Here is a 27,705-nt window from a genome sequence, read left to right on the forward strand (position 1 = left end):
TCGGGAAGGGGACTATTTAACCAACGCACCGGGCGCCGGCTGACCATTCCGTTGTGTATATTGTTAGTGAAAGGGAAGGGAACACGCGCATTGAGTACAGGATGAAGCTTACGCTAGTGCTGCTGGTGGCAGTGGCGGTCGTTTCGACCACCTTCGCCAAGACGGTACCGTCCGGCAAGCGGTCCCGGCTGCCCATGGAGCTGCTCGGCGGCATGTTCGGTGCCAACTTCCAGGCCCCGAAGGTGCCGAAGGATTACGTGCCGAACCCGCGCATCGTTGAGGACCGCTTCACGTCGCGCATCAACCACTTTGACCCGCAGAACCGCGACACGTTCGAGTTTAACTTCCTGTGGAACGATGAGTACTACCGCCCGGGCGGCCCGCTGTTTATCGTCGTCGGAGGCCATCACCGTACCAATCCGTTCTTCATCGACGAAACGCACTTCAAGGATATTGCCGCCCTGCAGGGTGCCTTCCTGGCTACGAACGAGCACCGTTACTTCGGCACCAGCGTTCCGACTGAGTGAGTACACCTAGGACCCTCCTCTGCACTTACTCAAGCGCTAACTGGCATCGTCATTCCCCACTCTTTTTTCTTGGCAGGGATCTGTCGTCGGACAATCTGCGCTTCTTGCGCACGGAACAGACCCTGTTCGATCTGATCGAATGGATCGATTTCCTGAAGCGCGAGGTCATGCGCGACCCGAACGCGAAGGTCATCCTGCACGGCTTCAGCTACGGCGGTGCACTGGCCTCCTGGGCCCGCCAGCGCTTCCCGAACATCATCGACGGTGCCTGGGTGTCCAGCGCTACCGTGCGCGCGACCGTCAACTTCGAGGAGTTCACCGAGGACTTTGGCAACACGATCCGCATCAAGGGCAGCGACGAGTGCTACAACTCCATCTTCCGTGCGTTCCACACCGCCGAGAACCTGCTCGACGCCGGCCGCACCGATATCGTGTCCAGCTTGTTCAACACCTGCGATCCGATCGACGCGGAGAACTCGCTGCAGGTGGAGCTGTTCCTGCATCTGATGACGCTGTCGCTGGAGCTGTCCATGTTCGACGACTTCAACATTGAGAACGTGCAGCGCGTGTGCAACGTGCTGACGGACGAGCAGTACGAAACGCCGATGGAAGCGCTGGCCGCCTACCTGAAGGATCGCTACTCCGAGATCCGTGACTGTTTCGATCTGTCGTTCGAGAACTTCATCTCGATCCTGGGCGACGAGTCGGTGGATGCGCCCCAGAACGCGGAGTTCGGTCTGCGCCAGCTGAACTATCACATCTGTACCGAGTTTGGCTTCTTCCAGACGGCCAAGTCGCGCGACCAGCCGTTCGGTTCCAAGGTGACGTACGATCTGTTCCTGGCCGAATGCTCGGCCGTGTTCGGCGAGTGGCTCACCCAGGAGGTGCTGTACGATGGCGTGCGCCTCACGAACTTCCACTTCGGTGCGACCGATCCGCGCATCACCAACGTGCTGTACACGAACGGTGGCATCGATCCGTTCCGCCACGTGTCAATCACCGAGTACACGAACCTGCTGGCCAATGCGCGCGTCACGCCCGCCGCCTTCTACACCGAGGATATCCGCGCGATCAGTGGCATGGATTCGGAGGAGATGCTCGAGACCAAGCACATGGCGGAGGAGTACATCACCACCTGGCTCGGTTCGCCGATCAGCCCGTTCCGGAAGTGAGTGTGGAAAGCGCGAGGCATTTGGCGAAGGAGTTGGGGCCACTAGCCACCCCACGCACAGTTCCACCCATCTCCTTTCGGCGGAGCGATTGCATAATGTAAGCAGAGCGTTAGTTTGACCAATTAAAAGCCATAAACACATTCGGCTTGATAAAGCCAACATAAAACAAATCGTGGCCCCTTTGTGTGCCCTTTGGATTATCGTTTCATTGCTATCACAATCGATCAGAAGGGGGAGTGTTTTGTACAGGCATTTATTGGCAAGGAAAGGGGGACTGTTCTTTTGCTGATAAGGAGCACGGTACGGGGTCAGCACGTAACAGACAGCTGTGCGCGATTAATTCGATTAGCCAACCAGGTAGGTATGCAGCTGTTATCGTTACCGCAATTACGTACTTTGCAGAGCGATCGCGCGACTTTGCTGTGCTTTGAGGAATGCTAATCCACCTACCAACAGCGAATGCAATAAATCGTAGATCAATGGGGCGGAAATGGGTATTTCAATGCGTAAAGGACTCCTGCTTCTACTGCTGTCCGTGTTGATATCGTACCTTAAGGGATTAAAAGGATTACACACAGCACAATTTCACTTCCGAGTGTGTTTTGTTTTTTTTTTCTCATTCCCGGTCGTTCTCATTCCTGCCTTTCTCAGGGTTCTGGCCGAAGGCTAACGGACATTACTAATCTTATCGGACGATCTTGCCTTGTGCCTCATGCTGGGCAACCCATGTGGATCATATAATTGAATAATCGGGCTCCGATATCGTCGGCCTATCTTATCTGGCTCGGAGCGACTTCCGATTAGCAGTTGTAGAATTGATATTTTATTAATCGCGCTCCTGTACTGTGTTGCCGATCTGTACAAACAAGCTGTAAACTTTGTTACGAAGCGTAAACAGACGCTGACGTTAATTTGTTGCGTAATGTTACCATATTGTTTTGTTCGCAGGCTAGAATAGTGTGGATCACGTATTTTTCTTCCTCTATTTTGTCAAGAAAGGGTGTATGTTCGTCCAAGCCTATGTTTACAAAATCCCATATTCAGAGGCTTACTTTCTCATTTAAAGATGTCGACTATCCAGAGTCATATGTCTAAGTGTGGATCACAGCAATGTGGCTGTTGTTGTTGTTGTTGTTGTTATTGTTACCATGGTTACAGAAGCTTTGGATCTCTAAGGTCAGTTTTGCTCCTTCCTTAAAGCAAAGTACGTTATGATAGGCCCATGAGAGAGTAACACATTCTTCTCCATTCGAGAAAAGTAGCAAACACAACAACATCGATGAACTCTGGATCCCTTTTCATTCCTCATTTTCATTTTCATTTTCATTCGGATACCAGACCATTAATACATACACTCCAAGAACATAATCATGAAATGATCGCCAATAACAGAAGTAAAGCGAATAATAAAGGCAAAGAATCTTCTTCTTCTTCCATTTGGCGTAACGTCCTATGCGGACATGCCGGCCCTATACAGGCTTACGAGACTTAATTCATTACCACCCTGTCGGATTAGTCAATCCTTGCTACGGGGGGACGGTCCATTCTAGACTTGAACTCATGACGGGCAAGTTATTGAGTCGTTCAAGTTGACGACTGTACCACGGGACGACCGATCGACAATATCAAGAATATGCTCGTCTTATTAAGAGCATGATCGATGTGGAATTGCAATAAGAGTTTTACATCCATCGAAGTCCACCTGCGATCCATGGTTACAGTAACTGTGATTAAGAGACAACTACAGTTGGCTCTGTGGGTTTTATTCAACAAATAACCAAAAAATGTTGAGACACTTTTCAGTACACAACACAAGCCCTTGAGAACAACACCAAAAATTGGTGAGCTAGTTTTGAAGAGATAAACAATCGAATACCGTGGACGACGAGCCGTAAGAAGAATTTTTAGTGATCTGCTTAGCACTTAGACATTGATCCGGGTAGATCAGTGTGATCAGTAGTCCTTAATAAACAGCGAAAACATTAGGGATCATTCAGTCCCGAAAACTGGTTGGTTTTATCGACACGTAGACGTGTTACCGTTAATAGTTGGTCTACTGTACAAGAGAACCAAGAGACGGATTGCCTTTTACTAAGTAGTAGATTGATCTCTAAACCATTGCCCCAGAGTAACGGAGAGCTACTTTGAATATAAGACAAGTTAGCTCATCTCTTCTTAAATAGGCATTTGTCGGTGGTATTCAACATCGTTGGATATTGGTATTTGTTGCAGTAATACCAAACTTCCTTCTTGATTTTTTATCAATGGTGATAAACTCGCAATGAAAAGACATGAATGACTGATATATTAATATGAAGGAAAATTCTATGATCACTTTGGTTTGAAATTTGGTGTTCAAAGTGTCGTATAAACCAGTGTTCTCCAGCCTTTTTAGGGTTACGGACGTAATTCAAAAATTCATTTGCCGCAGTGCACTTATATTAAGTGCATGTAGTTAGTAGACAAAGTTCAAAGCTTTTTGATCAAAAATATGTTTCATATTATTCTAGACATGCTTGTTGAAAGTTTAATCTTGATTGTGGGGAAAAAAGTGAACAATATGTGTTAGCTTTTCTTGTTAAAAAATCAAATTTATCGTGAACCATAGCTTGGAGACCACTCGTACATACAGTAGTGATGGACGGATCGACCCGAACCTACCGGGTTAGAGCCATCCCTAAGCAACTCCGGAGTCGTAAGGATCGACCCCATAGGCAGAAGTATGTTCAGTAGGTGCAACGAGTCCGGTATGTGTACCCACTGCACCCACGGGTTGGAATTGTTGGATTCCGACAGGCTCGCACCCGACTCTGAGGCGGGAAATGAATAGTATGACCCTTCACTAATATAAAGCTTTCTGGGTAGCTATATGGCCCTTAAAGAAATTACGATATGAATAAATACTTCTGTAACGTGCTAAAAGATCTTCTGAGTATTTGCAAACTGCAGAAGATGATCACCGCCAACCTATCTTTCAAGCAATGGTTATTTAATTTCCCTTACGAGCTAAGCTATGTAACCCTAAATAAACAATCTCATCACATGGTTGTTGGAATTAAAGTGCAAAATCCTCCATAAAACATCCCATCTGAATCGACCGATAGCACTTGGAAAGCTTAATCTATTCGGCACAATAAATTTGGTTTATCGAAGCGCGTGACTAATTTCATTATCTGATACCATGCATACATGCAACCGCAACAATGGAAAACAGCCCTTCCGGTGATTCTGCACCTGTTTCGCGATACGAAACCACCATCTATCTTGACTCGGGGGATTAGGGAGTCCGGAACATCGCGTTTTTAAACTGCTCTGGCCACTGGCAGAACTGTTTCAGTATCTCGGCGTTACCCTTTTCGCACACAGGATGACACGTACACAGGCTGTCCCGATTCGTGTTGCCATATTCTCTGCACTTGCTGCAGTTGCATTCGGAAGTAATGCTGGACCGCTGCTGCTAGATCTTCTCCACCCGAGGGCGGACGTGAACGTACCGGCCGGATATGTGGCGCAGCGTTCGGAAGCATTCCGATTTCGAACACGCGTCGATCATTTTGACGTGCAGAACAGAGCAACGTTCGAGTTCAATTACGTCTCGAACGGCGAGTACTATCGACCGGGTGGACCCATTTTCATCGTCGTCGGAGGCAACAATGCACTGAACCCGTACTTCATCGAGAATGGGCTGTTTCACGACATTGCGCGACGGCAAGGCGGTTGGCTGTTTAGCAACGAGCATCGGTACTACGGTCGCAGCTCGCCAGTCGAGTAAGAATGATGCCGCGAAAACATAAAATGCCGTTATAAATTGGTAATGAACTACATTTTTTACCTTTTGTAGGGACTATTCCGCGCCCAACATGCGGTTCCTGAGCGTCGAACAGGCGCTGATCGATCTGATCGAATGGATTGACCATCTGCGCCGCGAGGTAGTGCGTGACCCGAACGCGAAGGTCATCCTGCACGGACTCGGGTATGGCGGAGCGGTTGCCATCTGGGCCCGGCAGCGATTCCCCAGCCTCATCGATGGTGCCTACGGGTCGACCGCATCCGTCATAGCGCGTGTTGACTTTGCCGAGTACGGGGAGGATATGGGCGAAACGATCCGCACGCTCGGGCATGACGATTGCTATGGTATCGTGTGGCGTGGATTCCGCACGGCCGAGAACCTGATAGACGCTGGACTGTACGGCCGCCTGTCGGAGATGTTCCGCACGTGTGTGCCACTGCGGGCCGACGATCCGCTCACGATCGAAACGTTCTTCTACGGGCTGAAGAGTTCGTTCGAGGCGGAAATGTTTGGCCAGGCCAGCCCCGACTCGGTGACGCGCATGTGCGCCGAACTGCTTGCCGATCCGGCCGAGACGGCACTGGAAGTGTTGGCAAACTTTTTCGAGCGCCGGTACGGTGCGTTCGACTGCGTGCCGTTTGACTTCGAGAGCAACATTGCGAGCGCACTGGACGAGGAAGTTGGCGTACCGAACAATGCGGACTTTGGCATTAGGCAGCGCACGTACCAGCTGTGCACCGAGTTCGGATGGTTCCTGACGTCGTCGTCCGGGGGCAGTCCGTTTGGGACGCGCATCACCTACCGGTACTTTATCGACACGTGCCGGGCGGTGTTTGGTGAGTGGATCGATCAGTCCGTCGTGTATGACGGTGTGCGGTTGACGAATTTGCACTTCGGTGCGGATGATCCACGCGTCACGAATGTGGTTTACGTGAATGCCCAGCACGATCCGACCCGGTTCGTTTCGCTCACCGACTACACGAATCTACTGGCCAATGCGTTCGTTATAAAGGGCGCGGTCGTATCACTCGATTGGATGGCGGAGACTCCGCTCGATTCAGAGGATTTGCTGCGTGTTAGAGAGGAAATCGTGGGGTACGTTGAGAGTTGGCTTAGTTAGTTAGTGGAGTTTTTGGAGTTTAGTAACATAAATTGTTGAAAGAGCATTGAAATGTTTTTTTTTTTTAATAGTCAGCAGAGTATCATAAATTGTTATAAAGTAAACTTGTGACACTGGACTAATGCACATAAAATGAAAAAATAAACCAGTTATATCTAACATTTTCACAATCATTACTTACCATAGACTGGATAGGAGGATTCGCTAAAAATTTGAAGGATGTATACTAACTTCAGGATGCACAAAATGGGTTTTCCATTCGGGTGCAGATTATTTTTCTCCCTCGTCCCGGTTATCACAGCGATAGTGTTCGTCGCATAACGACAACACGAAAATAAGGAATGTTGTTCAGCCGTGCTAGTTAACTAGAGTTGTGCCTCAAGAACCAGAACTGTATGATTCATTCAATTCATCCTAAAGAACGAACGAACTACGTCCATCTAATCTCCGTTCATCGATTCTTTATAAATCATAATGTACTGAGTTGGTCATGAAAATAACATCCTACCCGTCGAAATAAAGAACGTCATACAAAGCCGGGTCGTTCATTTCCTCCCATACAAATATGAACGTGAGCCATAATACCAGAACGTTCATGAAAAGAACGACCTATCCGTCGAAATAAAGAACGTCTCCAGGTCGTTCATTTCATCCAATACAAATATGAACGTGAACCGTATGACAAGATCCTTCACAAAAAGAACGTCCTACCCGTCGAAATAAAGATTATACTGGTCTGCCAAATAATGTTCAAGGTGTGATAAAGTAATTCTTCTTGTGAAACGAAACCATTTGCCATATTTTTTAAACTGAAATGAACGAATGAATCGCGATTCACGTTCAGTTCATATAAATGAAAGAACTAGTACGTTCACGTTCATGGAAACGAACCGAATTGCTCAAGCCTAGAGTTAACCACTGCACCATGGTATCGCGCAAATGCTATATTTAAAAAATCATACATGTCTAAAGGTTCATAAATACCTGGAGATTTATTAATTTTAATATATTCATGAATCTTCTAGAATAGCGATCGGCAAAGTACGGCCCGCGAGTCGCATGCGGCTCTTTGATTTCAAGATGGCTGCTCTTAATATTTGCTCATATATTTCATAGAACTTTCACACAGTTATGCTCTTGGCTTAACAATTTGGCTCTTCGCGTACAACGATACGAAATAATTTTTTGAATTTGGTTCAAAGATTGCCGACTGCTGATCTAAATACATGAATCTTTAGCGATTGAAGAATCTTTGGAGATTCGATTCGAGATTCGTTGAAGATTTATATAAATTATTCTCAATGAAAGATTATTCAAACCCAACGCTTGTCTGAATGGCGGCTCTTTACCGTTCGTTTATTTCATAGATAGCGACAGGCGAATTTGGCCATTTGGTTGTATCGGTTGTATGGATGCTGAAGGTGATATGATACCAAGAACTGATATTGTGGAATCCTTGGGTGGAAAGCTTCTCAAGTTTAATGAAAGTTTAATGAATGCATGAAACTATTTAAACCAATCTATCCATCCCAACGCCATACCATTAAACGTTTATAATCTTGTTACAAATTCGAAGTAAAGCTAAAAAATAATTCTTCTTCTTCTTCTATTTTGTCAAGGAAGGGTGTATCCTCCTTTGTTCGTTCAAACCTATGTTTGCAAAGTCCCATATTCTGAGGCTTACTTTCTAAAAAATAATTGCACCTTATAGAAATGCATAACGGAGCATAACGAGGAAAGTAGAAAAAATAAACACTTCTCTGTTCGGAAATATGCCCGTGACAAAATGTAAACAACAAGTTTTATTTCAAAACAAGTACAGTAGAGCGTCGATTATCCGGGCAGCTCGGGACCGGACGTTTGCCGGTTAATCGATTTGCACGGATAATGGTCCAAGAAATGTCAAACGCATATAAAATTTATAAAATTCACTAGTTTTATGATAAATTTACCTAGAATCAATCGATTAATCGTTAGTAGAATATTATTTTAATCAATAACTGTAGGTTTAACAACTGTTCATGAACAAAAATTAATTTCGAAAATACCCATAGACACTACAGAGCTTCACAAGAAACTGGTTACCCAATTGATTATCACTGCAAACTTTCGCCGTACGTATGAACAGCTGTCAGATTTATGCGCACGGTTAAGCCGCCCGCTGGTTAATCCGCCCCCGGATAATCGACGTTCTACTGTAAATTGAAATTGAAACAAACTGTGTGCAGCATCCCATAGCTATCAAACCTCGTTTTCGAAATGTCAAACCAATGTTTGGGATTTTTTTCTTCGAGTTTGGTTTGAATAATTATACTATACCTAGATTTTCAGGGTCAAAATGCATTCAAAATCAAAGTGATTTTCTAAATACTACTTATTATGCATCTGCATGAGGGTAACTAAATGTAACAACGAGCAACATGTTTGAAAATGAAAACAGCAACATTCGAACATGCAACCGATTTGACGTTTGATTCTAGACAGGCAGATTGTCGGAAGAAGACAACAGCGCAGTAAATTCCAAGAAGTTCACCATATCCCGTTAGGAGGCGTAGAAGAGATAGCGATACACCAATGAAAGCGAGTACACCATGTGCACGAAAGTAACAGGAAGAGCGTACAACACCACAGTTCTAGCAGAAGAATAAGACTCACGGGCTGGAAAAAAAGGTTTGAACGGAAAATGTCTTGCCCACTGCAAGTAGAGTGAGAAATGTTTTCTCCGGTGCGTGTTTGAATGAGCCGTGGGATCTTGGTTGTCCTGGCTTGGTGCTAGTGCCGGTGCATGTGCGTACATTTGTGGTAGTATTTGCGAAAGTTTCGCTCGCCAGCAGACTTTGCGGAACCTGCAACATAGTGATCTTCGACGTCGTCGTCGTCGCCGTCGTCGTTAGGAAGAGGGTGGCGCAGCGGAAGGCAGGAACAGGCAGGCATCAGCAGCGAGCGGTACAAAGCGGCAACGAAGACAACGGCGATGAAAGAAACAAGAGTTTGACAGCGAATGACAGCAGCAAATAGGAAGAAAGAAAGTGGTGAAAGAACTCCTGCCGAACAGCAAGAGAGTTAGTATAGAGTGAAAAAATATTTCATATTACGTTGCAATTGGCGAACATTGTGGCAAACAGAAGCTACCCGCAGCCCTCTCGGATGGTGCCCATCGGCGGAGAAACAGTACACGCTAGCAACAAGCCTCCGTGCGGGGAAAACAAGGGACTGCGAAAATGTGCGATGTTTGCTCCGGGTTTCTGAATCTTCTTGTTTCGTGTAAGTACCGTGCACGCTGTACGCTGGCTGGCACGACACACTCCGTTGACAGCTTGGGGCCGTTGTCGGTGTTGGTGGCCAACACCATTGTCGTCCCCAGCCAAACAACGAGGCGCTGAGACAACATGTTTTCTGCAACGCTTTCCCGGCCGATGCGTGTGTCTCACCTTCTTGTTTTGCTCTCGCTTTCTTCCCATTTTCTAGACGAGTCCAGATTGCACGGCAGCAATGACACCGATCAACCGGTGTTCCTGCAGAAGCGCGAGGTGGAAATCGTCCTCAACTACATCCAAACGTGGCCGAACAGGCAGTGTATGTGCTGCTATCGGGATGTGAAAAACTTCGAGCGGTTCAACCTGGTGCTGCAGGGTATAATCTGTTTTACCGTGCACCAGCTGAAACACATTCGCAAGCTGTTGGCACAAAACCAGCTGCAGGCATCGGCGAGCGCGACCGGAGCTGGACAGACGCTGCCCGGTGCTGCGAATGTGTCGGAGGCGTCGGGTGCATCGGACCCGGGTGGCAGCAATGCAACAGCCGAGGATGGGAACGAAAAGACGGGAACCGATGGTCAGGCACCAACCTGTAAGTCTCCAACGGACAGCACCGACTGTGGCCAGGCGGATGTCACATCCAAGGAGGCAGAGCATAGTGGTGCTGGCGAGGCGGGTGCTGGATCGAAGCATGCGCCCACTGATGACGGAAGACATGCCGAACGGCAGCAGTCCGCGGTTACGAGCAACCAACACACGATGGACGAACAGTGGACACTGCTGGACGTGGAGAAGCTGCTGATTCTGGTGTCGAAGGTGTTCCTGCTAAATTTCCCCCTGTACGTCGCGTACAAGCACAGTGTGCACACGCGCCTGGAGGACGTTTCACCGCAGGAGGTGCAATCGCTCAGCCTGTTCTGCGATTTGCATGAGACCGAAATTTCGGCCTTCCTGCTGCGCAACGTTTCGCTGTTCTGCAACTACGGCGGCTTTGAGGCAATGATGCACTGCTTTGACCAGCCCGGACTGCCCGTCTCGACGGCCCATGCCATCACGGCCACGAGCTCCAACATTAAGCTGTGGATCAACTACCGCTCCACCATGCAGCTGTTCATCCCGTTGCGCGTGAAGGTGCTGCAGTACATGTGCCGGCTGTCCGATCAGGACCTCCGGTCGCCCGCCACAAAATCGATGGCCGACTTCATGTGGACCGCCATCAAGGATCCGTTCGATTCGCAAATTACGTTCGACACGGAGGGGCTGGCGCTAGCGTTCAAGTACTTCACCTCCTCCACGCTGACGATGCGCCTGGCGGGTATGGCGCAGATCAACGCGCACATCAACATGTTCAACGACATCTGCACCTCGGAAACCGTGTCCGAGGTGGAGGCAGTCGGGCTGAAGCTGGCCAACTGGCTGTCCGAGAACCAGATCATCTCGCACCTGTTCGGACCGAACCTGCACGTGGAGGTTATCAAGCAGTCGCACATCGTGCTGAACTTTCTAGCGGTCGAAAACCAGATCACCGAGGAGCACATTACGCTGATGTGGCAGGCGGCCCAGCTAAAGCACTGCTCGAAGACGATCTACGACATCTTGCCCTCGTTGGTGAAGAACCTCGCACCGACACCGGCGACCCACCTGTACTCGCTGCTGTGCCGGCTGGACCCGAAGGAGCATACGGAGCAGAGTATCTACATTACGTCCGCACTGACGAAGCTGATATGGATGCGGGACTGCTCGCGGCAAACGCTCATCGATATGAGCAAGTCGGCTGGCAACACCATAAATGATATTGCGACGGGCCGCGGGGATTATAACGAGCTGCCATCCAGCTCGGAGAACAGCGTTAGCGTCGATGGCACCAACAGCGAGGACGAGCATCCCGAGGATGACAGTTCCGATCCGGACGTGCCATCATCGGTGGTGCCGGTGGTGGTAGCCGGTGGCCATAAGCCGCCCGGACCGATTCTGGGCATGGTTCCGGACCGCGAGGGAGAATCCGACAATGGGGCTCCTCCTTGCAAGCAGGCGCGCCATAAAATTTGTTGTGATGAAACTACGGATGGTAAGTCTTTTGGGGTTTTTTTTTGTGACTATTTTGAATACGTTTGGGTTAATTTGGATCTCTTTTAAATTAAACTTTACAGACAGCATCAAGGTAGAACCAGATATTTACAATGTTCAGAGAAATAAGGAGAAAATGTAAGTACAGGCAGTTACTTGTTGTGAACAAAGCGCACACAATTAAAACGAACAATTACGATTCGGTTACAGAAGAATTCCTCTAATGACACGCTCGATCAACACGTTCAACGAGGAAGGTACGAGCAGTGACGATGGCATCGATATGGATGAGGCGTTTTTAATGCGCAAAAAGCTGCGCAAAAAACGTCGCAAAATAAGCGGACTCACGCGCAAAGAGTTGCAAGAGCTGCACGAAAGCGTTTCGGACGTGGAGGATAGTGATCTGCTCGCTGCGATGCTACCGGACAGCGACTGTAGCGATAACAACCTGCAGACATCCGTGTTGCGCCACATTCAACAGCAGCAGCAGCAGCAGCAACAGCAGGCGCAGCAGGCGCAGCAGCATCACCATCATCACCACCATCACCATGGTGGCCCGCTCGGTCCAGGCATCGTTGGTATGAGCGAAAGAGAGCAGCAGCTAGTTGCCCGTGCCGGTAACAGCCTGATGGGCGCGGCAGGGGTCGCATCGCTCGGCGATGATGTATCCAGTTTCATGGGCGCCATGGGGGAGGGTCGGCTGATCAACTTCCTGAATGCGGCGGATGCGGCAGACCACGATGGCAGCTGTTCGTCGCCGATGAGCAACAAGTCGGAAAAGAACATGGCCGACTTTGACGACGAAGACTCACCGTGCGAGGAGGAGCTGGCACAGTTGGCGGCACGTGCCGAATCGCTGCACCAAGGATTTCCCATCTCGAGACCGCGCTCGATTGGAACGGTGGCCGGCCCGTCGCCGTTACGCGCTGGCGCCGCCGGAATGGGCATGATGAAACATTTGCCCCATCAGCACTCGCCCGGAATGCATCGAATGGGGGCAAACAATGGAGCGATAAAGATGGGGAAAGGGGGATCCACGAAGACGAAAGACATTCTGCAGGCAACAGCAGCGGCTGCCGCTTCGGCCGGTCCCGTGGGTACGATGATGATCGGTACGCCCTACCGCTTCCCCGATGTGTGCCTTCCGGGCAATACATTGCTGTGGGATCTGCTTCAGGATGATAAGATTGTAAGTACAAGTTTGTTTTCCTTCGATTCGTTGTGTTTTGCTTGAACCAATGCTCTAATGCTGTAATTTGTCTCGAACGGCGCGCAGGGACAGCTGGGCGAATCGATCGCACTGGAGGCGGAGAAAGTTCTCGGCACGTTGCTTTGCTTCCACACGGACAAGCACATTCGCACGCGGTTCATCGAAGGCTGTCTGCAAAATCTGGCCGAAAATCGGAGCGTGGTGACGAGCTTGAAGCTGCTGCCCAAGCTGTTTGCATCGTTCCAGCAGTTCCGCGACGTCACCACGCACCAGGTGGTGCTGTGGTCGGAACGGCAGCATCGCATGATGTTTCATTTCTTCAACAACTTGAAACACTACACGTCAACGTTTCGAAACAGTGCAGGCGCAGCCAGTGTAGTACTACCACCGTCCGACGGCACCGGACAGTGCGGACCGCTTTATTCGCACGTAACCCAGATCCAGGTGCGGCTGCAGTTCCTCACGTCCGTCTTTAGTGACGTCGGTTCGCCGAGAAGCTTTCGCCTGACGCTGAACCAGGTGGACAGCCTGTGGGCCTGTCTGGCCAACGATCCAGAGTGCAGCGATTGTCTGTTTTCCTGGCTGCAGGCCCAGGTGAAGGGTGGCGACACCCATGCGCTCGGATTAAACGCAATACAGCATCTGTATCTGAAGCGCCTGTCGGAGCTGAAACCGGAAGGCATTTCGATGGTTGCGTTGGGCCTGTTTCAACAGCTGTTCACCCTCGGTCGGGAGGAAATTTTCGGCCAACCGGTTGACGGTGGCGAGCGCGATCGTGAAACGGACACGGTCGGCATGGAGCACCTGTGGAAGATAGCTTTGCGGGCAACCAACACCGACGTGTCGCTGTCGGCCATCCAGTACATCAACACTTACTACATGGAGAAGCAGCTGAAGTACGAGCACCAGTTTGTGGCGCAGTGTATGAACCATCTGTCGCAGGCGGTCGAGGAGCTGAATCAACATTCGGACAACAACGGGCCGGCCACCGAGTATGCGCTGATGTGCGTGCAGCGTGCGCTGATGCTGCTCAACACGCATCTCGACACATTCCGGCGACGATACGCGTACCATTTGCGTCGCTGGGCCCTCGAAGGCAAAGACATAGGGGCACACAGTGCTCTGCGCACGGAGGGCCCCGGACCGCCGATTAGAATTGTGCTGCAGCCGGCGGGCGTGCCGGACAAATCGTTTCTCAACATGCACGCGAGCGATCTGGTGGCCGACCTGAAGGCGGAAATTGCCAAGTGGTGGGAAAAGTATCAAGCTGCTCCGCAGGCGAAAACAGCCCCTGCCAACAACACCAGCACTCCGGGCAGTGGGGGCGAGCAAAACAGTGCAGGTGGTGGCAGTCCGGCCCCGGTGCTCGGGCTGCTGCTAAACGATGGGCCGCTGAGAATCATCACGCAGGGTCAGGAGATCACGTCCGAGTACGATGAGCGCAGCCTGGCGGACGTGGGGTTTAAAGATAATCAGATGGTGTACGTGTCGCTCGGCGGACGCAGTGGCCGAAGGCGCGAGCAGAGCGAAAATCCTTCCATGCAGCCACCGCCCCCGAAGGACTGTCTGCCGACGCTGCTGCTGCTAAAGCCACCGTACTTTGAGCAGCTGTTCCGCTTGATGCAAACGCTGGGCGACATGAAAATCAGCACCACGGGAGAGCGCTGCCAGCCCAACACCAAGGCACAGTTGCTGTCGCGTCGCGTCTGGGACATACTCGCGATGCTGCCCACGTGCCCTTCCTTTTTCAGCACGCTGAAAAATCTGTCCTTCAAATGTGCAGCTCGGCCGAAAAGGGACGAACAGTGCGAGGAGGAGTTGGGCGATGCGAAGCTACCACAGCAGAGAGGTGACGAAAGTGCGGAAGGCTCTGTCAAGGAAACAGATCCCCTACTAGGTGGTTGTTACACGCTGGAGGAAATTCTTGATCCGTACAACCTGCAAAAGTTCATGTACGCCCTGCACATTGTGGAGAGCCTGTGTAAATCGAAGTTTGTGGGCAATTGTTGTGGCAGCGGTGCCGGTGGCGTGATGCACTTAAAGCAGGTTCCGTTCACCGAGGGTGGAAATAATCGTGGCACGGTGGGAGTGGCCGGGACAAGCTCCAAAACGCTGTTGGTTAAGAATCAACTAAAGCTGAAGATTTCCTCTTCCAAGTCGCTGAAAATGCAACAACAAAGTGGTACCCCTAGGCAGGAAACGTCCGTTGCCGCAGCAACCAGCAATCGATCGCCATCGAAGAGCGGCAAACGGGTGGATTTTGCACCCACCTCACCAGGCCCAGGTGTAGTGAAACCAACGCCATTGTGTAGTGAGGACGAACGCTCGGCCGTACTGGCCAAGGACAGGGCGGACGAGAGTGCGGAAAATAAGGAAAACACACCGAACTGCGACGGGGCTACGAGCAAACCAGAAGAGCAACGAACAGGTGAAACGCAGCAAGCGATTGAATGTGAGCCAGAAGGGGCGAGTACAGGAAACGCTCAGCAAGACCCCGTGCAGGTGGATGAACCGAAAAAGTCAGAGCGCAACCGAGACGCGGAAGCCGATCGGAACGAATCCTGCGCCAGTTCGTCGCGCGTAGTCGAGTGGAGCGATGAGTTTATGCGTTGCGGTGGGTTGGCCCACTTGTATCGCATCTTCCTCTCCGGTGTGTTGCAAAAGTCTACCGACGGATCGGACGAGAGCGAATTGAACGAGTGGCGGCACGACTGTCTGGCTTCGTTGCTGCGCATCATGTGTCTGCTGGGCATGGATGAGCTGAAGGCCACCGAATCGGAAGGGAATGCGATTTTGATTCCACCGCTAAATCGCGAAACACTTGCCCTGTTCGAACCGCGGCCAACGCTCGAGCGCATTGCGTCGATCCTGAACGAGGAATCGCTTCCGGTCAATCCCAACCTGTTCAAGACGGGCCTGTTCGGTCGGCCGCAGGTCATACATTACGCGATGAATCTGCTCGTCTGCTATGCGCACTCGTGCAAGGAGGTGCGCCGGCTGCTCTGGACCATCGAGGCAAACTCGCTCTGGCTGCAGCGCTTGATATTGGACGATCCCGAGCCGGCCGTACGGCGGGAGGCTTGCGCTGCCCTTTACCGGCTCTGTCTAGGCAATGCGCAAACGTACTACGAGCTGATGGCGCCGCTACTTTCCAAGCTGGTGGCACTGTTGCCGCTGGCAGAAAACATGAAACCACAATCGCTGACCGGTGGACCGGGCGGCGGTATCTACGGCGCGCTCCTGTCGGCGGGAGACGAAACAAAGGAACCGTACGGTCCGGCTTGCCGAGACTACTTCTGGCTGCTGTGCCGACTGGTAGACGCACTCTCGCCCGAGCTTTTGCGGGGCAATGCTGGCCACTCGGCGGGCGATGAGCTGCAGCCGCGCGATGCGATTGGACTGGACGATATGTGTCAGCAGGTGGCGCGCAGCATTCTCGAGCGCGATTATCTGGAGAGCCGGCACGGCAGCCCCGACGATGGACTGTTCGGGCTGCTCAATCTGATGGCCAACCTGCTAAAGTTCGATCCCGCGTTCAAGTACAGTCTCGTCGGGCAGGAGTTTATGATCAGCGTGTTCTGCTGCCTGTTCGAGCTGCCCTCGCCGGAGGACCGGGAAAAGCCAAAGTGTAAGAGCCACGCTGCACGGGCGGCGGCCTACGATTTGCTGGTGGAGATGTGTCGCAATGCGCCGAAAAATTATCTCCTACTGCACGGCAAGTTGATGCAGCAGCACCGTGCCGGTCCGCACTCGCCCTACCCGTGGGACTACTGGCCGCAGGACGAGGGACGCTCGGAGTGTGGTTACGTCGGTTTGACGAACCTCGGCGCGACCTGCTACATGGCGTCGTGCATTCAGCATCTCTTCATGACGCCCCAGACGCGGGATGCCATCCTGTCCATCTCGACCGACGCACCGCAGAAGCATAAGGCTACCCTGTGCGAGTTGCAGCGCATGTTCGCCTACCTGATGGAGTCGGAACGCAAGGCGTACTGTCCGCGATCGTTCTGCCGGGTGTATCAGATGGACCATCAGCCGCTGAACACGGGCGAGCAGAAGGATATGGCAGAGTTCTTCATCGATCTCGTATCGAAGCTGGAGGAGATGACGCCGGACTTGAAGAATCTGGTCAAGCGCATCTTTTGCGGTGTCATCAGCAATAATGTTGTGTCCTTAGTGAGTTTTAGTGCACAAAGAGTGCGCCCGCACAACATCGTGAGACAGTGACTCATCTCAATGGCGCTGTAAGGGCGTGCATTGAGATGAGCTTCCATCGCATGTTTGACTAAGAAATTGTTGACCAAAACGAAAGATTGCCCAAACTACGAGTGGCGCAGCAAGGATCAATCTTTGTTTTGTGTCGATAATTTTTGAAGCATCCCTCGGGTAATAATATTTTTCTTTTTATTGTTTCTTTTTCAGGACTGTGGGCATGTGAGTAGAACGCTGGAAGAATTTTACACCGTCCGTTGCCAGGTGGCAGATATGCGCAATTTGCACGAATCGCTCGACGAAGTTACGGTCAAGGATACGCTCGAGGGTGACAACATGTACACCTGTTCGCAGTGCGGCAAGAAGGTGCGTGCCGAAAAGCGTGCCTGCTTCAAGAAGCTACCGCAGATTTTGTGCTTCAACACGATGCGCTACACGTTCAACATGGTCACCATGCTGAAGGAAAAGGTGAACACGCACTTTTCCTTCCCGATGCGGCTGGACATGTCGGGCTATGTAGAGAAAACGCTAATGCCGCACCACTACCAGGAGGAGAAGCGAAAATCGCAGATGCGCCGATCACACTCGCGCAACGTAAGCGAATCGTCCGCCACGGGAGAGGTGAACCCTGCCGGTACGTCCGGGCTGGACGATAATAGTAGCAGCAGTGCCAGCAGCAGCACCAGCACCGGCTTGATGAGCACAGGCAGTGAGTGTGGCAACGGTGGTCATAAAACGAACGGCCCCGCACCGGCGGTAGAGAAGCAGCAAGAGAACGAAGACGTTGAGATGAAGAATGCTAGCTCGGACGAGAAGGATGGTGCCGATGATAGGAAGAATGATTCATCGAACGGTAACCTTAGCGACAGCAGCAATGGAGACCTGCAGCGGCAGCAGCAAACGATGGACGAGGAAGAGTCGGAAGACTTCAATGAGCACTACGAGTACGATCTTGTCGGCGTAACGGTTCACACAGGCAATGCGGACGGTGGGCATTACTACAGCTTTATCAAGGAGCGCAACGAGGACGGCGATCCGAACCACCAGGAACGCTGGTTCCTCTTCAACGATGCCGAAGTGAAGCTGTTCGATCCATCGCAAATTGCGGCTGAATGTTTTGGTGGAGAAATGACGGTAAGTGTTCCGGATCGGTACGAGAAACATGTGTTTCACCCCATCACACTATGGTTGTAACTAAATTGTCTGATATTTTCTTTCCCTCGTGCATTTTCAATTGCAGAGTAAAACGTACGACTCGGTGGCGGAAAAATACTTGGATTTTAGCTTCGAGAAAACGAACTCCGCGTACATGCTGTTCTACGAATGGCGTTCGAACAAGGGCAAAAACGTGCAGCGTGACCAGGCAGAAGAACAGCAAGCCACGAACAGCGCCACGACTGCACCTTCGGCAGAGAAACGATCCTCTACTGCATCAAATAGCAGTGTCGATAGCGATAAAAGAACTTTAAATAATGCAACTACTGGCAGTTCCGGACGGTCTCCCACTAAAACCCCGATCAAATCCGCTGGCGTGTCGGAAAGGGGAAGTTCCAGCAAGCAGCAAGACCCAACGCCAGAGCTATCGGACGGTGGCCATTTCTCAAACAGGAAAGCCACCATGCCGTCCCAAAGTTCTTCCTTCAGTTCGACTCCATTTTCCATGGCGCAAGCGTCGTTTTCGGCGGCCTCGCCTCTGCCAGCGTCGACTGCAGCTACTAGTGGTGGACCCTCTTTTAAAGTGGCACCGAATACCAATAGCAAAGCTGCCCTAGCGCAAGACCCGTTGCCATCGAACCTGGGGCCATCGAAGGATTGTCATCAGCCTGTCTATGCTACAGCAGTGGGTCAAGGTCCGGCATCAGCAAGAAACGAACGTGATCAAGAGACTGAACAATTCATCCAACAACCTAGTGAAGTAGCTAAACAAAGTAATAATCTAAGTAAATGTGATATAGATACTAAGCACGCTAGCACTGCTAGAATACCATCAACGACATCATCACAGCAGCAGCAGCAGCAGCAGGAAGTTGAGGTGACATCCACCAGAGTGGTCAGCCCGACGCCAACGACCGCATCCCTTGCCAGCACTGCTTCACTGTCGCCAACGTCAACCGCGTCGACCGCTTCCGTTGCTTCAGCGGGAGCCGCTCCCACAGCGATTACAGTTCCCACCACTGTGCCAAGTGCTCAAAGTGTACCGTCGTCGGTGTCCGCGTCCACGCCCTTACACCCGGTAATCGTGCCACCGTTGGCAGGATCATCCATCTCGACGGCACCGGTATCGTCCTGCTTGGGCGTGCTGGGTGGGCCAGGGCCAGCTGCAGTAGCAGCCTCATCGGTCATCGGTTTCCAGGGATCGACATCGTCTGCCACGTCACCTTCAGCCATGCTACATGGCGTCGTTCCGGAACCGGCACCATCCTCGTACTCATCGATATCATCCCTATCGGCTCTGACGGCCACCGTGGGGGGTAACATCGCGCTGCCTATGGCAGCCGTCGTCGGACCAACGCCTGGTGGGCCAGGATCGTCCTTCAGCGCCGTTGCAACACACGCCGTACTGCAGGCTTCAAGCTCGCCCGGTTGTTCCAGCAGTTCGGGCAGCGGAAGTTCCGGTAGTTCGGGGCTGGTAATGGTGAATCGGATCAACCACTCGAGCAAACGTCTCCGCCGCCGGCCCCTATCTAAGGAGCTAGAGGAGTGGATATGGCAGGATAATCGGCACTTCCTGCAGGACCGCAACATCTTCGAGCACACGTACTTTAAGTGAGTGTTAAATGGACAACCAAAAACATTGAATTTTGAGTGCAATGGTAATTTATGCTTGCTTATGGTTTCTGTTTTAGCTTCATGTGGCAAATTTGTGGCCAGATACCGCAAAATCTGCTGGCGCTACCGGATATAACGTGCATCGCGGCTCAACTGTCAGTGTCGTTTTTTATCGAAACATTTATACACGCAAAGGAAAAGGTACATTATCATCATCCCCTCTCTGTGGAACCCATTTTACTTACTTATTCGCTTTCCCTTTCCCTGTATCTGTATCCACAGCCAACGATGGTGTTATGGGTAGAGTTACTAACAAAACAGTTCAACGCCAGCCAGGAAGCATGCGAATGGTTTCTCAGCCATATGTCGGCCGAACCTTGGTGGCCTGTACAGGTGCTAATACAATGTCCAAATCAGATGGTTCGTCAGATGTTCCAGCGACTGGTGATACATGTAATACAGCGTTTAAGGTAGTGTATGAATGTGAATTGACGCGTTGTGCCGGAGTTGCGTTTGCTACATCGCTGCGGTTCGTTTTGTATCTTCCCCAGACAAAGTCACTGTAGTCTGTATCTGAAGGCAGAAACCGACCTAGACGGAAATGAAATAATCGGCAATGTGTCGTGCGTGACGCGCTTCATCAAATCGCTCATCATGTTGATGGAGCACGGTGCAAAAGCACATTCGCGACATCTGTCCGAGTTCTTCGGCTTGCTGTACGAGTTTTCTCGAATGGGCGAAGAGGAGGCATTGTTTTTGCTGCGCATTAACGTGATACGAAGTGTGGCCGATTTTTATCTCGGTCACAAAGGGCAGGAATGCGTAAGTGGATGTGAATGCATACGCCCTTGACTGTTCTGAATAACGTTAAACCATGTTTGTTTGCACTGCCGTTTCAGATGGACGCCAATTCGGACAATGAGGAAAATTCTTCGGACGAAGCACTAACGGTAGACAAATCGCGGCCGGCCTCGTTGGACAAAATGATTGCACTCGTGGCATCGCTAGTGGAACGGTCCAGAGGACCGGATCTGCGGCTGCACCTGTCCGCCCGCGACTACAATGCGATCGCCGGTGGTAAAGGATTCCCGTTCTTGTATCAGCAAATCAAGGACAACATCAACCCGCAGCAGACGCGCCATCTAATCCACGCACTGTGTAGATGTGACGAGCGGCTCGCTAGCCAAATCATAGCCATGCTGTTCACCGCCGTCACGAAGCACACGGAGCTGTGTGGGCCATTTTTCAAGCTTATTACCCTGCTCACGGAATCTTCCGGCGGTCCGTCGGGGCTACCGTGCTTCTCGCAGCTCGTCCTGCAGCGTGTCTGGGATGCGGCCGAGTACTGTCCGCAGTCGGCCCTGGACTGGCTGGCCGTGCAGGCGCCACGCAACAAGATCGTCCACAACTGGATCCTGCAGTCGGCCGACAGCTGGGTGGAGCGGTTCCTGCTGGCACACGGAAACGCACGGGTCCGGAATGCTGCCGCTTATCTGCTGGTATCTCTAGTGCCTTCGCAAAGCTTCCGCAACAACTATCGAGCGACATCGCACCACAAGCTATCGATGCACGTGTTTCAGCATCGCGAAATCTCCTGCGAAGCCCAGCTTATCCTGCACACTATACTGAACATGCTGCTGCTCCTGCTTCGTTCGGCGCGCAACTACACCGACATTAACGTGCACGGCACGAGCAAGTTTACCGCATATTTTAATCTTCTAACTTACTGTTTGGTATCCAAGACGGAGAAGCTTATGGTACAGTATCGTTCACGGCAGCGGTTCGAATGGTTAACACGAAAGCGAACAGCGAACTAATGAGGTTCTGGTGCCACCTTTTCCCGTTCATCGTTACAGGTTGGACCACACTTGAGGGCGCTGTGGGACCTATTTCACCCGAGACTGTCGGAACCGGCTGTACCGGCACATCACAATAAGCAAGCGTTGCTTGCGTTCTGGTATCAGGCCACACTTGACTGTCCAGAAAATGCGAGCCTCGTAGCAAACTGTCCAGACATAACGAGGAATATTGCATTTAACTACATTTTGTGAGTACTAAAAGCATGTCTTGCCCCCGTTAGTTGACGAAAATATCCTCTTTGGAGTTTTTTTTTCTAATCAAACAAACCCATTTGAAATTTATTTCTTGAACCATTTTATGAAATCTAATAAAATCTGGCAAATTTGACAGTTCGTTTAGTAGTTATAAAAAAATATACAACAAACGATCTGTTATTATATGTTAGGTTCATACAATACTTTTTGACGAAGTGTTTATCAGTAAGGCATCACAATTTGTCTGTCTAATTGCCGCATATCTTTCTCATTTTGTAGAGCTGACCATGACGATACGGAAATAGTGACTTACAACCGTGCAATGTTACCAGTGTACTATGGTTTGCTGCGAATGTGCTGCCAGCAAAGCCGCCTGCTAACCCGACAGCTAGCCGCTCACCAGAACCTGCAATGGGCGTTCAAAAACATCACGCCACATCCGACGCAATACCCGTTAGCCGTCGACGAGCTCTTCCGGCTGATGACGCTGTTTGCCCAGCGACACCCAGAAGCGAGCGAGGCCGAACAGCGCGACGTGACCATCTTCCGGCGGACGACGTTAACTGCCTATCTGAATGGACTGGATGCGCGGGTGTCCTGGGGTACGCTAATAGCGGCGCTGCGCATTCTCGTAGACAACGATGACGACCGCCTGTACGTGGTGCTGAACGGTGGCATAACGCTTTGCTTCGACGCGCTGCACACGCTGCACTCGATGTACCACGAGGCCACGGCGTGCCACGTGTACGGCGATCTGCAGGAACTGCTGACGGAGGTAATACTGCTGATCAATACCCTGCGGGCAAGCAGCCGCGAGCAGAAGAAGCGCCCGCAGCCGGCCTTGATGAAGGGACTGCCGGATGCCGTCCGGCGATTGGCAACGCTGCTGAACACATTCAATCCACCCGAGATGCGTAACCTGGCGCTGGAGGTGCTGAAGGAGCTGGTTAAGTGTGCGCCGCCGGACATCATTACGACGGTGCTGGTACCGCTGCTAACGAGCTGCCATGCACCGCACGTGCATCACCTAATTCATCAGGCAAACAGTGCCGGAAGCGGTAGCGCGGCGGCGACGGCCAATGCAGCCGCTGCATCAGCTGCAGCGGCCGCTGCTGCCTCGTCCATCGGGCCGCTCGGTTCGTACTTTCCGCGGCGTGGAATGAAAGCCGCCTGGCCACCGGTGTCAAAAAATACGCCCCGTCCACCGAAAGCAATGGTGCAGATGAACATTCCACAGTCACAGATTTGTGAAAAGGTTAGTATTTTTGCCTACTTCATTAACAGAAGCGACACGAAGAGATGTGTTACCGTTATTTGTTTGTTTCTGTTTTGCAGGGTTTGGACAAGGATTTTGATCTTGCACTTGAACTGTTCTATCGACCGTACCACGAATTTCTGGACATAATGTTCCGCGTGGCGGTTACATCGAACCACTTTACGGAACCATTGGTACACCTGTCGCTGTTGACCGGAATCGAAGGCGTAGTGCTGCACTTTAACATCTTTGCAAAGTTTTGGGTTGGGATCTATAACAACAAAACAACACACCGGTAAGTGAATGGGGAGGAATGGGGCAGAGTCTAGATATTTATCTCCAACACTTTCTCTATCTAAATCCGTCCCAGATATGCTGATATGCTCATCAAGAATCCACTGCTCATTGATTACATCGACAACATACTGAGAGACGAAAGACTTTCGCTCAATGATCCCATCATAGCGAATTTTATCGAAATCTACTATCCAAAGGTAAATCTTTCGGCAATACCGCGATGCTTTTCCAGAGCAAATCGCTGATTACAATGCGTTTGCGTGTGTTTTTAGATAAAATCTCGTCTTGTGGTGCCACGCCTGTTGGAATCCATCTGTCAGCTGCTGCCGGACAAGAACAATCTGGAGGATATATGCGGCGATCTGCAGGCGATACGCATTATTGGCCAGCGCACGGGTATTCCAAGCTCTGTCAAGGGTGCGCTACAGAACTCGCTGCATGCCGTGCTAACAAAGTTCAAGGATGAAATCTACAGTGACGGTAAGTGGATCCTACAAAGCAGGCAAATTGTCAACAACAACCTGCAGGATGCTAATGGGACATCATCGGGAGTGCAAAAAATCTAATAATTGCTTCTTATTTTTAGAAGAAGTACCAACGAAAAAGCGGAAAGTTACAGTGCCACACATAACGATACATCCGGTTGTGCGATCACCATCCTCCGGTGGGAATGTGTCTGCCGCCCAAGTGCTACCGGAGACGGGACATTCCGCAGCAGGTGCAGCGGCGGCAAGCGTATCCGAGACGACGTTGGCTAAAGCTACGCGGCTAAAGGAAACCATACCACCCTCGATTGAAATAACGGTACAAAATAAACCCATCCCTTCCGTGGGTGCTGCAGTTGGTGCTGGCGGCAGTGGTGGTGGCGTGATAAAACACCCAATCGGAGCAGAAAGCCCAAGCTCCTCGAATGAGGCACGAAATCAACCGACCTCGTCGAAGAACCCAGCCCCCGAGGCGGCTGCAGCGGTTTCTGAAGTAACGCAACCAATACAGCCGTCGTCACCTGGTAGTGGGGAAAAGGAAGCAGAAAAGGCCGGTGAACAGTCAGCGGGTGAGAATGATATCATCGGACCCACGGCATTGGACGCCGGTACCACCAGTGAGCAGAACCTGAACCAGCAACAGCAGCAAAAGCAACAGGAACAGTACCTGCGTAATTTGGTGAAAGACATTGAGAGCCATATTGAGCTAATATTTGAGTGTTTGGACGATGACGAGGGTGAGAATGCTAACGATACCAACAATGCTAAGTCCCACCGCCAGCAGCCGCAGCACGATGAAACGGTCGAACGGCAGCCAGAAACGAGTGGAAAAGTACTATCCGAAAACCATGCAACCAGCAACAACCCGCCTACTAAGCCCGAGTCCAGCCCCACCGCCGTATCCATGGGAGCAGCTATGTCGACTTCCAGCGCTGCAGAAGGTATGGAGCAGGGTGACGATCTCACAGTAGCTAGCAGTAGCAGCAGCACCAGTGCTGGCTGTCAAACCGCAGTCGATGAAACACTGACAGCAGCTGAAGAAGTAGCCGCGCGGCGTAAGTTAGGCGATAATGGCGACACTGGACGGCAATCACCAGCTGGTAGTAAGTTGCAAAAGAAACCAATCGAATCGCAGGAATCGCAGGGAATTGGTGTAACCAGCAGTAGTAGTAGCGGTGAGGGTGGTTTTGTGGTGGCTGGAACACAACCACTGTTAGACACGCAGGACACTAACTCACAGGTAGGTCCAGAAACGTCAGGTAAGGAAAATACTTCATCCACATCGGATACAATTGAGGATTGAGCGATGCAAGGGACGGAGGAAATGGGAGAGAAGAAAAACGTTAAATAGTAAGGTGCTAGAAAACAGATAACGAATGAATGAATGATTGAAAGAGAGACAGTGAAATAGACAGAGAGAGAGAGAGGGTGAGAAAGAGAAGGATAGAGAGAGCCCTACTAGGTAGCGAAGAACTGGGAGGTCTATCGATAAGGGGTCGATTCTGCATTCTGCCTCCCCAAATAGATTGCTCATACAGGAATTTGAATCTAAAACAACGGTGCAGGATTGACCCGAACCCCCTCGTCCGATCGAATGAAATAATCACGTTTAAGGTATAATGTTTAGTTGCTAATATCGTATCGTGTATAAGTTTGTTTTCCCCTTCTATCGCGGTCATGCTGGTGACGTGCATTATCATTATCCTATTATTTTTATTATCATTATTATTATCATCATTGCAATAATTATACTTTCCCCCGTACAACAGCATCCGCATTTCCGCTCGTTCGGTTAGCACTGCTTCGGAGAGACGTACGTTAATTAATATCGATCACAAACATCACTGATAGTAGGACGAGGGACGTTGATTGTAATAATCGTGCGACCTAGCTGTGTCGGAGCAGAGAAAAGAAAATCCATTTTACTAGCGGATGGTCAAGCGAGAATACGCTGCGTGCAGGAAGGCCAGCACGTGCAAAGGGAAACAGCTACAGGCAGAGCTGTTACACAGAGAGGCATTAACACGCGCATTGTGATGAATGATTACGGAACGATCGTACATCTCGATTGCACTTAATTTGCGATTAACAGTGTGAAATAAATTTCACAAATATATTCTTGGTGTAGGTGATAAGGGAAACAGAGGAACGGTAGCGGTTGAACGGAACAGAGAACAGACACTTAAAACACGAACGACGAGTCCCCTTCCCCATTCCGGTCTAATGTTCACCGGTTACTAGGATACGTTCTTCATTTCGCTACCTGCGCCGTGCTGAGCGCACGAGCAGAACTTCGTGGTAATACTATCGAGTTTTATCGTTTTTTATCAGTTTTCTATTGCAACTGTCCAATGGGCAGGGGACACGGTAAACTTACCTGCCCATGTGCACGTGCATTGTTGAGTCGATTTGTCTGTTAGAGATCACTGCGCAGCGATTACAATGCGTTTTTTTTTTTCTTTCATTTTTATTAAATGTACCTTTAACCTTTTCGCTCTCTCGCCTTCTCTTTGGTTCAAATCATTCGGTGGTCACTGTTTTCGGCTAGAAAACGAATGCAGATTTGAAAATAGTACTACGATAGTATGAAGGTGGGTACGGGGGGGGGGGGGGGAGCTGCCGTCGCTCGATACTCTGAGTGTGCAGCAACACAGTGGCTAACAGTGGAAAATGCGCGAAGAAATATCGTATTTATTATAAATCTAGCTAGTCTAAAAATTTCCTTTTTTCTTTATTATTATTATTATTATAATTATCATCAGCAAATTCTTTTATGTTTAATTATTAAAATTATTATCGTACATCGATGGTAAACAGATGAAACGGTGTCTCGATCGATCGTCGTTGCGTTTATCTTACATCCGAAGTCGTTGTGCAAAAGAGTAGGTAATTGTAATCACGAGTAGCACCATCCAGTGCAATGAATGTTAAAATTTAGGCCCTTTTTTCTCAGTTTTGGTCCTGAAATCCATTTTAATGCAGACAGTAATATGCTCTGTTTTGTCAGCAGCAGGCTGTGCTGAGTTGTTCTTCTCATCCACTTTGATCCTACGGTATCTTTCTCTTAATACTTCGAAGAGTAAATTTGATTCCAACGATTGTGAAGTTAGGAGTTAAAGAGTGGACGAACTTCCGCATTGAAGCATCCATCAGGACCTTAAGTGATGGGTTTACGCTCTTGTGAAGACCAGCACAATGAATAAAAATGAATGATGGAATGATTTAATGATCGTAAAACGATGGAAACCATCTGTACTGAGAAGAATGTTCATAGTGAGACGAGTCGCAAATTGTCTCACCTGTCACCTGGTGATGTTATTTTTCTCTAATTTCGTGCTGCTACAAAACTGGACACAATTCGATTCTCATCTAGATCCCTAATCCCAAATCTAAAAGTCGCCAAACCAATTTGGTTGCCCAAATTAATCACATTCAACGATACCGGAATGGCCTTTACGTTACGTTTTGTTGGTTGCGTTTGCTAGGGTTA

At 50.3% G+C, this 27,705-nt stretch overlaps 3 protein-coding genes across 5 annotated transcripts; all 3 read left to right on the plus strand.

Annotated features, from left to right (window-relative positions):
* Positions 1–30: 30 nt before the first annotated feature.
* On the plus strand, positions 31–1,869 carry LOC120952173 (putative serine protease K12H4.7). Its single transcript, XM_040371353.2, has 2 exons — positions 31–523; positions 604–1,869. Exons 1-2 carry the CDS (start codon positions 102–104, stop codon positions 1,697–1,699), a joined length of 1,518 nt encoding a protein of 505 aa, XP_040227287.2. The 5' UTR covers positions 31–101; the 3' UTR covers positions 1,700–1,869.
* A 3,063-nt stretch (positions 1,870–4,932) lies between these two features.
* Positions 4,933–6,772, plus strand: LOC120949136 (putative serine protease K12H4.7). The gene is made up of 2 exons (XM_040366181.2): positions 4,933–5,467; positions 5,541–6,772. The coding sequence occupies exons 1-2, from the start codon at positions 5,067–5,069 to the stop codon at positions 6,607–6,609; spliced, it is 1,470 nt and encodes a 489-aa protein (XP_040222115.2). The 5' UTR covers positions 4,933–5,066; the 3' UTR covers positions 6,610–6,772.
* A 2,395-nt stretch (positions 6,773–9,167) lies between these two features.
* Positions 9,168–27,038, plus strand: LOC120951452 (ubiquitin carboxyl-terminal hydrolase puf). 3 transcript variants are annotated; one of them, XM_040370195.2, is made up of 17 exons: positions 9,168–9,873; positions 10,078–11,934; positions 12,017–12,071; positions 12,144–13,122; positions 13,210–17,319; positions 17,566–18,489; positions 18,596–20,121; positions 20,202–20,325; positions 20,407–20,594; positions 20,676–20,946; positions 21,024–21,881; positions 21,981–22,171; positions 22,458–23,433; positions 23,514–23,728; positions 23,804–23,927; positions 24,003–24,210; positions 24,320–27,038. In XM_040370195.2, the coding sequence occupies exons 1-17, from the start codon at positions 9,831–9,833 to the stop codon at positions 25,516–25,518; spliced, it is 13,848 nt and encodes a 4,615-aa protein (XP_040226129.2). In that variant the 5' UTR covers positions 9,168–9,830; the 3' UTR covers positions 25,519–27,038. The 3 variants fall into 3 exon arrangements, with proteins under 3 accessions (XP_040226129.2, XP_040226127.2, XP_040226128.2); XM_040370193.2 differs by having other exon boundaries at positions 9,169–9,873; positions 24,317–27,038; XM_040370194.2 differs by having other exon boundaries at positions 9,169–9,873; positions 12,147–13,122; positions 24,317–27,038.
* The last annotated feature ends 667 nt before the right edge of the window (positions 27,039–27,705 follow it).

This window comes from Anopheles coluzzii, chromosome 2, assembly GCF_943734685.1.
Source record: "Anopheles coluzzii chromosome 2, AcolN3, whole genome shotgun sequence".
Classification (NCBI taxonomy): Eukaryota; Metazoa; Arthropoda; class Insecta; order Diptera; family Culicidae; genus Anopheles; species Anopheles coluzzii.

Bases quoted from the DNA above. Each gene is read 5' to 3' on its own strand.
- LOC120952173 (XM_040371353.2), top strand. From the start codon at position 102: ATGAAGCTTACGCTAGTGCTGCTGGTGGCAGTGGCGGTCGTTTCGACC. The intron at 524-603 runs GTGAGTACACCT...TTTTCTTGGCAG, and splicing joins GGCACCAGCGTTCCGACTGA to GGATCTGTCGTCGGACAATC.
- LOC120949136 (XM_040366181.2), top strand. From the start codon at position 5,067: ATGACACGTACACAGGCTGTCCCGATTCGTGTTGCCATATTCTCTGCA. The intron at 5,468-5,540 runs GTAAGAATGATG...TACCTTTTGTAG, and splicing joins GGTCGCAGCTCGCCAGTCGA to GGACTATTCCGCGCCCAACA.
- LOC120951452 (XM_040370193.2), top strand. From the start codon at position 9,831: ATGTGCGATGTTTGCTCCGGGTTTCTGAATCTTCTTGTTTCGT. The intron at 22,172-22,457 runs GTGAGTACTAAA...CTCATTTTGTAG, and splicing joins ATTGCATTTAACTACATTTT to AGCTGACCATGACGATACGG. The intron at 23,434-23,513 runs GTTAGTATTTTT...TCTGTTTTGCAG, and splicing joins AGTCACAGATTTGTGAAAAG to GGTTTGGACAAGGATTTTGA.